General features: G+C 42.8%; 2 protein-coding genes and 1 long non-coding RNA gene across 3 annotated transcripts; 2 read left to right on the forward strand and 1 right to left on the reverse strand.

The window, feature by feature from the left end:
* Positions 1-2: 2 nt before the first annotated feature.
* Positions 3-5,980, reverse strand: LOC120794978. The gene is made up of 3 exons (XR_005708187.1): positions 5,833-5,980; positions 5,461-5,595; positions 3-1,770 (listed from the first exon to the last, which is right to left on the reverse strand). It is a non-coding gene; the product is annotated as an uncharacterized LOC120794978 (long non-coding RNA).
* On the forward strand, positions 1,481-3,920 carry LOC120794977 (olfactomedin-4-like). The gene is made up of 5 exons (XM_040136398.1): positions 1,481-1,548; positions 1,633-1,797; positions 2,595-2,807; positions 2,895-3,036; positions 3,127-3,920. Exons 1-5 carry the CDS (start codon positions 1,492-1,494, stop codon positions 3,918-3,920), a joined length of 1,371 nt encoding a protein of 456 aa, XP_039992332.1. The 5' UTR covers positions 1,481-1,491.
* rps6kl1 (ribosomal protein S6 kinase-like 1) lies at positions 5,515-10,251 on the forward strand. The gene is made up of 11 exons (XM_040136397.1): positions 5,515-5,623; positions 5,777-5,950; positions 6,296-6,420; positions 6,721-6,813; positions 6,913-6,960; positions 7,485-7,617; positions 7,799-9,235; positions 9,321-9,410; positions 9,623-9,705; positions 9,822-9,917; positions 10,040-10,251. Exons 2-11 carry the CDS (start codon positions 5,815-5,817, stop codon positions 10,148-10,150), a joined length of 2,352 nt encoding a protein of 783 aa, XP_039992331.1. The 5' UTR covers positions 5,515-5,623; positions 5,777-5,814; the 3' UTR covers positions 10,151-10,251.
* Positions 10,252-10,559: the final 308 nt, after the last annotated feature.

Genomic DNA, 10,559 nt, shown 5'->3' on the forward strand with positions numbered 1-10,559 from the left:
AAAAGTGTACTGTTAAAAATTAGTTCCAGATGACCCAAGGAAACAATTAACCGAGAGAATAAATCAATAAAAAAGTGTAAATTCCAGTGTGTTCAGTCCAATATGGAATCAAAAGAAAAAATATATAATTAGATAAATGAATACAAAATTCACTGATAGCGTAGTTTGCTACTCAAGTTCAGTCCAGCTATTGGAAAGGTTACTTTTTACATGTAAATACTCTGAATAATCTTTGTATCTGCAGCCTTTAATAGTGCCAATACACTTATGTTTTGGTACTACTGTGTCTATGTCAATTTATGTTTTATGACTGAAACATAGGGCAAATACATACTGTATATAGTCAACCTAAAATAGATACATTTGCCATTGGATAGTAGGTTAAACAGGATTTCAAACCAACTGAATAATGAGCTCACACCCTGTAATTACAACTGAATCAAAAGAACAAATGTATATGCTAAAGATACATACGATCACTTACAAAAGGTGCAAGTACTGCAGCAAAAAGGCATAAACAATTACTGTTTTTTTCAGTGTCAAGATCAAAATGAACTGAATTTGCTGGTACTCCCCTATGCTTCTTGTAACCTTAGTTTACAGAGAACTTGGACAGAGAAGAAAAAAAAGCTCATTTGCTTTTCCACACATTAACATGAGCAGTATGATTCAAGAATAGGTTGCTTTGTTAGACTCGTATTCAATTTTCGGTTTATCTCCAGGGTGTACTGAAAGCTTAAGATTAATATTGAACCAATTACCCTATAGCCCCAGCTAATCAAAACACAAACTGACTGGGAAGAGAAATCAAATATCACCAGCCTAGTGAATGGTGCTGGCACTTTCCTCTTTTGTACCTGAGTTGAAGTATATTCATTTAAGAAAATCTGACTCTCTGATGTCTAAGCCATTCTGTTGTATTGTGACTAATCTCAGGCCAAATTGTGGCTCTCAGCATGATAAAAATGGGTGAGACCTCCTTCCTATTTTTGTGCTACATAGGAGATGCATACTGTAGCATGAGAAAAACGTAAATCATTGAGTGTGAAGAAAAATATCTCGATTTCACTTCAAAATACTGTTTTACGCGTGCCAATGTGGTCCCCTTGTCATATTAGATGATTCTGAAGCACTTCACTGTTTTTAATATTGAATGCATTCTCACTACCTACACATTTTTTTAATGAATTAAAAGTTAAATTACCCGATTTTTATCAGGTTCAGGTTCCTCTTTCCAGGGAACAGTTACTATTTTCATGCTGAAGTTTTGTCAATGTCTAAGTAAACTAAAAATAACCCAATCAGAAATCATAAAACTGTACTGATCCCACCATATGCACATCTGCACTGATCTCAAGGATGCTAATAAAGTTGTTAGGACTGTGGAATCAAGTCACATGCTTAAGATAGGCCAATAAAAAGTATAAAAGCCACTGTCAATAGTAGACATCAGATCAGAAAGCAATCAGACAAACTACCAGCAGTGACATAATGCCTCTGACTCTGCTGCTTCTCCTTCCCATGCTGAACCCTGCACTGGCTTGGCTCGTAACTTCTAAATATATCTTCACCATCCTTTATTAAATTGTCTTCCATGTAATATCTGAGAAAAATAACACTGTTTTCTTGCAGCCAGTGGAGGACTGGGACTCGGGAAATGTAACCACATCTGGCGCAGGACTGGAGTGTCTTTGCAGCGTGTTCCTGCCCGACAGCACCTTCCCTGCTGACCGTGTGCAACATATGCAGCAAGCGACCACAGATCTGAAGCTGGAGGTGGAAATTCAGATAAATAAGGTCAGTAAGAAACAGACCATCCTCTATGTTTTTATTTTATTTTATTTTGTTTTTTAAATTTTTCGAATAAGTAGTGTAAAGCCTCACTTACAGTGTATGCTTGTAGTCATCAGAAAATAATCTCAGTTCCTATCCGGTTATCTCAAAGAGATAACACAGTGACCAGATACAGTAGGGATTAGAAACCCATAATGACTTTAATCGTAAATAACGTAAAATAATGCAATAATATAAACAGTTTGTCATGACTAATTTCTTAGGAGAGTGAAATAGGCATTTATGATTTCTTGTAGGTATATATAATTCATTATCATTTCTTACTGACATAAAATACTGAACTACAAAAGTGAACAAATACCAGCATGTTTAAGACATTACTGGCAAATTTCCAGTGACCATGTCTGTTTTTATGGATCTTACAGCCTGTCATATTTAACTCTGAGCACACTGTAAATACTGTATATTGTACAAACTCTGGCCACCACAGATTTGTATGGAAAGTGACTTACATTACACATATTTATTGCAACTTTATTTGCACTCCCATAATCTCTTGTTTGACGCTTAAGTGTACAGCACAGTAACATTCAGACCACAATCCTGTATGTGTTACCTGGTTGTATAATACTTGTCCAGAAGGTTTTTGTATATATCTGTATAGCTATGTTTGAATTGAATTGCCTGCACAGACCATAGTCACTAGGTGTGTGTGTTTGCTTATCTTCTTAGTTTTTTGTTTTGTTTTTTTTTGTCTTACTTGTCTGTGTGTATATTTATTCTAAGTGTGTGTCTTTCAGCTTGTCCACTATGGGGGCAAACTGGATTCCTTCCAAGGAGAACTGACGGACCTGACTGTTAGAGTGGCCATGCTGGAGAGCAGTCCTGACAGTTACATCAAACTGGACTTTGAGCTGCTCAGGATTGAGCTCAGAGAGTTTGAGGCTCTGGTGTCGCAGCTAAAGGACTCCCTCAACTCCTCCTCACCCATGCTGGACAGTCTGTACAATGAGGTAAAAAGGCAAATTGAAAACTAAACTTCACTACTTCCGAGATTTTACTGGTTATATGGTTACTATTGTGGTGTCCATTTGTATCAGATTCACAACATGACCCTCATTGTGAACCAACTGGAGACTTATGACAAGAGCAACCTGGAAGTGATCCGTATTGAGTTTGCTAAGCTGCAGAGGAAACTAGAGGAGTGCCAGAAAGACCAAGAGTTCCCCAAGCCAGATATTGGTAAGACCATCAGCCAGTTATCTGCAGTGGCTGGCCAGCAGTTTGCATGTGATGTGGAGATAATGACACTTTTTCCCCTTTTCTTTCCAGGTAACTGCAATCACACAGGAATCATGAGCGTCAGCAAGCCTACAGTCATCCAACTAAATGCTCATTTGAACCCAGGTTACGAATATGGGGGCTGGGGAAAGGACTCCAAACCTGTTCGAGGCTATGAGTCAATGCACTGGTATGGTGCATACAGCGGGCCCTCTGTGTATGAATTCTACCTGTACTCTAATTATGACAAACTCATTCAGAGGTCGTCCTTCACACACCACGGTCTGCCACAAGGCTATGAAGGCACTGGTAATAATTATGTTGTTCATGGTAACACCATATATTACCAGGCTGCTAATCCATTCAGAATGTCCAAATTAAATCTGACCTCTTCTGTTTATAGTCACAGACAAATCACAAAAGCAAGTGAGAGATTCACCTACACCTATTCACCAAACCAGTACCTAGACTTTTCAGCTGATGAGAAAGGATTGTGGGTAATGTATGCCACAGAGGAGGCCAAGGGTAAAATTGTGATTGCAAAGTTAGATGAGAAATCATTTGGTATCGAGGATGAGTGGACCACTAGTGCGTTCAAACCTCTAGTAGGGAATGCTTTTATGGTTTGTGGAATTATGTATGCCACCAGGCCAGTAGATCTGAACACAGAGGAAATCTACTACTCGTATGACACTGAGACTGGGGAGGAGAAATACATGAGTATTCCCCTTCAGAAATTCCAGGAGAAGTTTGTCAACCTGCACTACAATCCCACTGATCAGCGGCTCTACATGTACAACAATGGGTACTATGTGTCCTACAATGTGAGGTTTAACTCAGAATGAATCGTCTGGTTCTTGATCTGCTGTATTGTGAATGTTGCAAATGATCTTTCTGTAACATTTCTGATAGCTATGTGATACATAGAAACTACACTTTTGTCTCTGGAATAAAATCAAAACTGAGCATTCAAATGAGTGTCCTGTTTTCTTTCAATTTTAACATTTGAAAATAGACGTAAAGTAAAACTCTGTCATAAATCAGACCCCTCCCTTTCTGCTTTTTGGGTAAGGTTGCAGCATCTGATTCATCTTGCCCCCCACCACCTTCCTGCTCCATGCTAGAGCTCCCTCCCCCCTCTGTGAAACAGCCCTCCCTTGGGGTGGGGACTAGTCTCCTTTGTGCTGTGGTTGGAGCCTTGCTCCATCTGGTACTGAGCACCGAGACCCAGCAGATTATGGATTCTGGGCAGGGTGAACCCTCCATTCATAGTGGATGGCAGACATCAAAGAAATCCAGTAATGCATAACTCTTTCGAAAATTAATCAATTTTCTTATGTGATTTGTCGACAGTCAACAAGAAAAGCTGAACACAGTCCATTTTAGAAGCAAAAGTCAGGGTTGAAAATGGCCTTCACACAAAAACAGCACTGTCTCTTTAAAACGGCCAGCATCTGTCAGGATGAGAGGGGGGGGGGGTGAGCGCCTTGTGTGAAATGGTACCCTAAAGTGACATCATGCTCAGCCAATCGGCAGCCTCGCCTGAGCTCTCGCCTTCTCTCCTGCTCCTGGGATGAGTGTGCTGAGGCTGCTGAAGACATGGTCTCCCGCTAGTGCTGATGCTGCTGCTGGGGCGGAGGGTCCAGGGCATGCTTGCCTCACATCAGGTACAGTGTGTGGTATATGTGCGTGCCCGCCTGTTTTCTCTGCTATTTGTGCATTTATTTAGTGTGGTGGATGGCTTATTCGGTGGACATGGAAGAGCATGTTGGGAGGATGATGGACGGTAATGGAGGAGAAGGAAGATGGCTTTGTGCCTTTCATAACACTCCTGAGATGATGTCGCCTCCATGACTGTAACCAGAGTGGGGTGTGTATGTGTGTGATGTTTGTGTTTCATTGTGCAGCTAGATTAAGGAGAAAGGGACATTGCATTTTACATTCATGGGAGATTTTGTGACAGCAATAGCCTTCACTGCCTGACTGGTAATACATTTGTTTCATTTGACAAAGAATTATTGCATAATGGCAATGATTTCAGGAATCTTGTCAGCAAAGAATTTATTTGCCCCATTGTAATAATTCATTCCACGTGATTTGTAGAAGTGTGCGGGTGGACATCAGTGTGTCTACAGTCTGGCATACACAAACACAGGGTTTTTGTAGCATATATTATTAGACTAATATCGTAAGAGCGAGGTGTCAACAACTTCTCTGGTGTGATCTTTAGGTTTTAACCATCCTATTGGGATAAATGACTGTGTACTTAACCTCAGACATGTGACTATGTGCCTCAGTGCTCTGAGTCATCTCTCTGTCCTCTTGGATGTTTGCAGCTCTGTTTCTTTCCATTCATCAGATATAGTAGCACAAGCTTGTACTCACTTCCTGTGCTGGTTTGGACGTTGACTCTTTGTTTCCGCTGGCTCAGATGATCATGCTCTGCTGCCAAGACCTAAGCAGTGGAGTCACTGGGGGCACACGAACACTGAGCCCAGTGACAACAGACAGAGATGTATCCTGTTGTTGATAAGACCAGGGAGCAAAGGTGAGTACCAAGCTGAACACATATGGTCGTTAAATACTCTTTGAGAGCCGACCAGCAGCGATATGATTGACTTAAATTTCAGTTTCTCTTTCTAATTTACTAAAAATGTCTTAATTAAACAAAATCAGCAATAACTCTTTATGCTGTGCTCAGGCCCAGCTGGACCTTGACTGGTCCAAAACAAGGCAGCAATGGCAAAGAGAGATTACCTGGTGGAGGCGGCCAAGCAGATCCACATGGCCCTGGACAGCGAGGTCAATGAGGACTATGAGGCAGCTTTCAGTTACTATAAGAATGGGGTGGACTTACTGCTGAACGGGGTTCAGTGTAAGTGGACAGCATTTGGTGTTTTACCAAAGCTTTTATGACTACGTGTGACAGTAGGTGGGGAATTTGGAGAGACGTGTTTGCACAAGACATGTGATGAATGTGGATGAGAATAAAAACAGGAAGTCAAAAAACAAAGGCTAAACACAGATATTCTTGCTGGCCAGATATTTTTCTCCACAGTGTCAATAGTCAGCTGGCTGTGAGTTACTGTTCCTCATCCTAGATCAAAGGCCAAAAGGTTTAGTAAGGACAGGGTCCTGTCTGTTAGATCTATTCTATTCACACAGCTACAGTGTAAGTCTTTCTTTCAGTGGTTTCTGATAGTGTTTAACTCTCTTGAAGTGGACCCTAACAAAGATCGCCGGGAGGCTGTGAAGAGGAAGACGACCCAGTATCTGAAGAGAGCTGAAGAAATCTTCATAACACATCTGCAGGATAACCTCGGGAAGGGGAGCTCTCATTTAGGGGTAAGACAATCATCCTAAGCTATCATTTACAAGAAGCTGATTAAGGCATTTTTAGTGTTTTAATAATAATAGTGGATGCATTAAAGGTGCATTAAAATGTTGTATTAAAATAGTTTGCACTCGTGAAGAACTCAAAAGAGCGCCTCCAGTATTGCCTCTTACATTAGATGAAACATTTAGTGCCTGTCCGTCACACCCTAAGCCTTATTCAACTCAGATATTGTGAAACAAGATGCAGTTCTTGGTTCCATTGTGCTTCTCTGTGCTCAAGCTAATATCCTCTGTGGCTTTGGTCACCAGGGTTACAGCAGTCTGAGATTCCGTCCAATCAGGCACTTAAGTTCGCCCGTGGAGGATCTGGAGATGTGTAAGGTGGTCGGAGTGACTGATAAGGTAAGGCAGACTTTTTTGTCTTCTAACACATCATCAAATACTGTAGTAGTTTATCTGCTTTCCAAGGCTTGACTAAAAATGTTATATTATATTCCAAAGGTCCTGATTGTCCAAAGTATGGTCAATAAGGAGACATTTGTTGTCAAGGTGAGTATTAAGTCTTCCTCCATGGGCACTACACAGGAGAAAATAAGAAGTCCAGACCACAAAATGATTGGGAATTGCACTGTATTATAATACATTGAACTAAACACGGGTCCATTGGTGAACATCTATCCACTCATAGTGGAGATGTTTTGGGGGCTGTGGCTTCGGGCAGCCAAGCAGTCTTTTTGAATTCCGTGTCAGGCCAGTCGATAGGAGCCCTCTCCCTCCTGTCTCCCTGAGAATCATCAAGCATCGATCTGCCTGAGAGCTCTCACCCTTTTAGCCAGTGCAACTGCACCTCAAATTTCAGTCACCAGAGAGTCGGGGTAACAGAAAGACTCTAATCTCTATAGGGGGCTTTCCAAGAAGTGGTGAATCTTTTTTTTTTTTTTTTTTTCAAAATTCAACCATGTACATAAAAATACACTTTTTTCCTACCTTTATGCACTTTTTTTTTTTTCTCTTAAAAAGTACATATTTCTCTTTCTGAAAAGATCAGTCATTACATGGATGTGTTCTTGTAGAGTCTGGTCAAGTCGAGCTGGGAGAGCAGGGACCAGCCAACCATCATTCCTCAGGGGGTGCCATACATGGTTAAGTTGCTAAGATATTACGTCAGCGAGGATGCTGTGTACCTGCATCTTGAGCATGTCAAAGGTGAGCTGTCGACAGCTGCTCTGCTCTCACAGCTGCTGAGACAATATTGCATGGTCTTTGAGGTCTTTTTTTTCAGAATGAGAATTTAACCAAGGTGCATCACGACATAGTAGCATTAGCAATAACGGAACACATCCCTTGTCCTACTCCTGATCTTGATTTACCACCCGTATCATCCTAGGTGGGAGGCTCTTTTCCAAGCTGCACAAGCTGAGGAACGAGAGGGCCAAGGAACACCCAGAATGCTTCACCTCTGGCCAGCACGGCATCAAGCTGAAGACCAGCTACACTTCTCCCACTATCAGCACAGACTACCAGCACAACAACAGAGGAGGCACAGAGGTGACTCCTGAGAAATTAAGCGATGAGAGCCCAGATACGGACTTCCCCACTTTATGGGACGAGGCTCAGCAGCGCCTGGAAAACTGCGGTACTCACTCCTACATTGAGGAGACAGGTTGCCTACAGAACGCACGCTCCGCAGCATCATTTTATACCAAGCTTGATCGACTAAGTCTGCATTCCGGCCCGCCGAGGACACAGGTCAACGCCCGCATCCATCCACCAGCTCCTAGTTTGTGTTTCCACTCCAGTGAAACTCAGGAAAACCCCGCTCTTCCTCTCTCTTGTGCTCGTGTCAGTCAAGCTCTTGACGTCATGTCAGAACTCCATAAAAAGACAGTGGGAATGGGACTGATAGAGTGCAGCTCAGAGTTTGAGTTGGCTTGGAAAGCTGCGGATCCAGCACACGATTGTGAGAAAATAAACCCCTATGCAGCGACTGACAGTGATTTACATAGCACACTAGGACAAACTGCACCTCATACAAATCAGACCTCATTTATAAAAGCAGGACCACCAAACAGTGAAAATAATTGTTTGAGTTCCTCGCCCGCCATTTTGCATCTTCCTCTCCACTGCCAGACCCAGATCCGTGGCAGGGCATCATGGGATACCAGTGTCTCTAACCAAGGATCTGTTTTAAGCGGTAACTCTGCAGACATAGTTACAGATTCAAAGCAAGACAGCAGCAGTCCCACCATAGATGAAAGAAATGGTATGGTAGTCATCAAGAGCACAGACAGAGCAGTATTTTCTGACCACACACACACAAAAATCACCTCAGAAAGCTCCTGGCCTTCTTTTGCCTCACTCTGCCACAGCACTGCAGCAAAACAGGGGGCATTGTCAGGGCTCCCCCTGTCCCTCTCAGGAGTGAAATACAAAAGGGAGACATGTTCCAGTCAGACAAGAGACGGAGTAGAGGAAGCCTACGAATCGCTGAGTCCTAGAGAGAAGGTGGCACCTGCAAAAGAAGGATCATTTGTGAGCTGGTTCTCCTCTGGCCCTCCTGGGGCCCCGCCACACAGGAAATCAGAAGAATTGGAGGGGCAGGGAGAAGACCAGATCATTGAGGTGGATGGCTGGTGCCACTTGCCTCGTTTCCCTGTCAAGTCCTCCAACCCTAAAGGTGAGGGCCTGCAGACTTGCTGGGGGCTTCCCGAGGCAGAGGTGCGTGTCTGGGGGGCACAGATCCTGTTGTCCCTGGAGAGTCTTCATCAGCAAGGCATCCTGTGTCGGGATCTCAACCCCAGAAATGTTCTGCTCACCAGCAATGGTGAGTCTGTCAAATAACTATAAAAGACCGCATGAGAATAAGTGCTATACTTTTGATTTTTTGATCGAGTGCAATGTCTTCACAGGAAAGGTGTGTTTGACATTTTTCGGCCAGTGGAGTGAGGTTCAGTCAGAGATTAGCTCCAAAGCCATGGAACAGATGTACTGTGCTCCAGGTAAAACTATGCATCACTTTAAGATCACATCAGTGGGTGTTCCTTGGTGTAACCTGCCACCTAGTGGCAAGATGCAGTTTGTCCACTTTATTCCAAGTTAGAGGTCAAGCACTGCACATTGCAGGAGAATACAAAGACATACTGTAATAACAAACACATTTTGAAGAAATGCACATGAAAACAACTAAACTAAGCTTTTTGTTTGTTGACAGAAATTGGTGGGGTGTGCAGGGTTACAGAGGCCTGTGACTGGTGGAGTCTTGGGGCCTTGCTGTTTGAACTTCTTACAGGAATGGTAAGCAAAGGGCGCTGCAGGCATGGTCGGTCTTACAGAGCAAAGCCTGCAACTGAGTCATTTTGCATCATTCCTGGGTCTCTGCTTCTCACACACTCTGTTCACTGTGCCTCCAGCCACTGTGGCAGCTCCATCCAGCAGGAGTCCACTCTCACACCCAGCTGCTCATCCCCGACCACCTGAGCACTGCAGCTGCATCTCTGCTCACTGAGGTTAGATTTGAGGCTTCCATGACCCAGAAGGCTTTTGTTGTTAATATTATGTTCAATTAAAGTCAATTTCAATACATACACACACACACACACACGTAACTACTCAATGTGGTGCTCCACAGTTGCTTCAGTTTGATGCTGGCTATCGCTTGGGTTCTGGAGGTGGAGGCGTGAGTGACATTAAGTGCCATCCCTTCTTCAGCGGCGTCTCCTGGAAAGCTCTGAGCTGTTAGCAGGTGTGGTTGCTGCACCTCTGATCGCTCTGTTCAGCATCCTCGTGTGGCTGAACTGGATGCAGCACCAGATCCTGCTTTCCTTTGCATTTTGTGCTTCCCAAAGAAAAATGACACAATAAAAAGTGAAACATCAACATAATTGGTCATAGATTTCCCTTACAAAACATGAAACAAATGGAAATAATTGTTTTAACTCGAGACTCTAGAGTGCTGATATATGAATTTAAGGGACCCCCCATGCAATTTTGATAGTTACAATTTATAGTGCTTTATATCCATTCATATCAATTTCATTAGCATCACGCATGAAAAACGACTCAACTCAAATTCTGATCATTACAAAGTGTTTGGACTGTCTGCCATCAAATATTGTAGAAAAACAAGGACATTAGGCAATAAATGGTTA

Source organism: Xiphias gladius, chromosome 10 (assembly GCF_016859285.1).
Source record: "Xiphias gladius isolate SHS-SW01 ecotype Sanya breed wild chromosome 10, ASM1685928v1, whole genome shotgun sequence".
Lineage (NCBI taxonomy): Eukaryota > Metazoa > Chordata > Actinopteri > Istiophoriformes > Xiphiidae > Xiphias > Xiphias gladius.

What these genes read in the sequence shown, in the direction of transcription:
- rps6kl1 (XM_040136397.1), top strand. Translation starts at nt 5,815, where the DNA reads ATGGCAAAGAGAGATTACCTGGTGGAGGCGGCCAAGCAGATCCACATG. An exon ending in TGTTCTGCTCACCAGCAATG is followed by an intron (nt 9,236 to 9,320) that starts GTGAGTCTGTCA and finishes ATGTCTTCACAG; the next exon opens with GAAAGGTGTGTTTGACATTT. An exon ending in TTGAACTTCTTACAGGAATG is followed by an intron (nt 9,706 to 9,821) that starts GTAAGCAAAGGG and finishes CTGTGCCTCCAG; the next exon opens with CCACTGTGGCAGCTCCATCC.
- LOC120794977 (XM_040136398.1), top strand. Translation starts at nt 1,492, where the DNA reads ATGCCTCTGACTCTGCTGCTTCTCCTTCCCATGCTGAACCCTGCACTG. An exon ending in TGGAAATTCAGATAAATAAG is followed by an intron (nt 1,798 to 2,594) that starts GTCAGTAAGAAA and finishes TGTGTCTTTCAG; the next exon opens with CTTGTCCACTATGGGGGCAA. An exon ending in GTTCCCCAAGCCAGATATTG is followed by an intron (nt 3,037 to 3,126) that starts GTAAGACCATCA and finishes TTTTCTTTCCAG; the next exon opens with GTAACTGCAATCACACAGGA.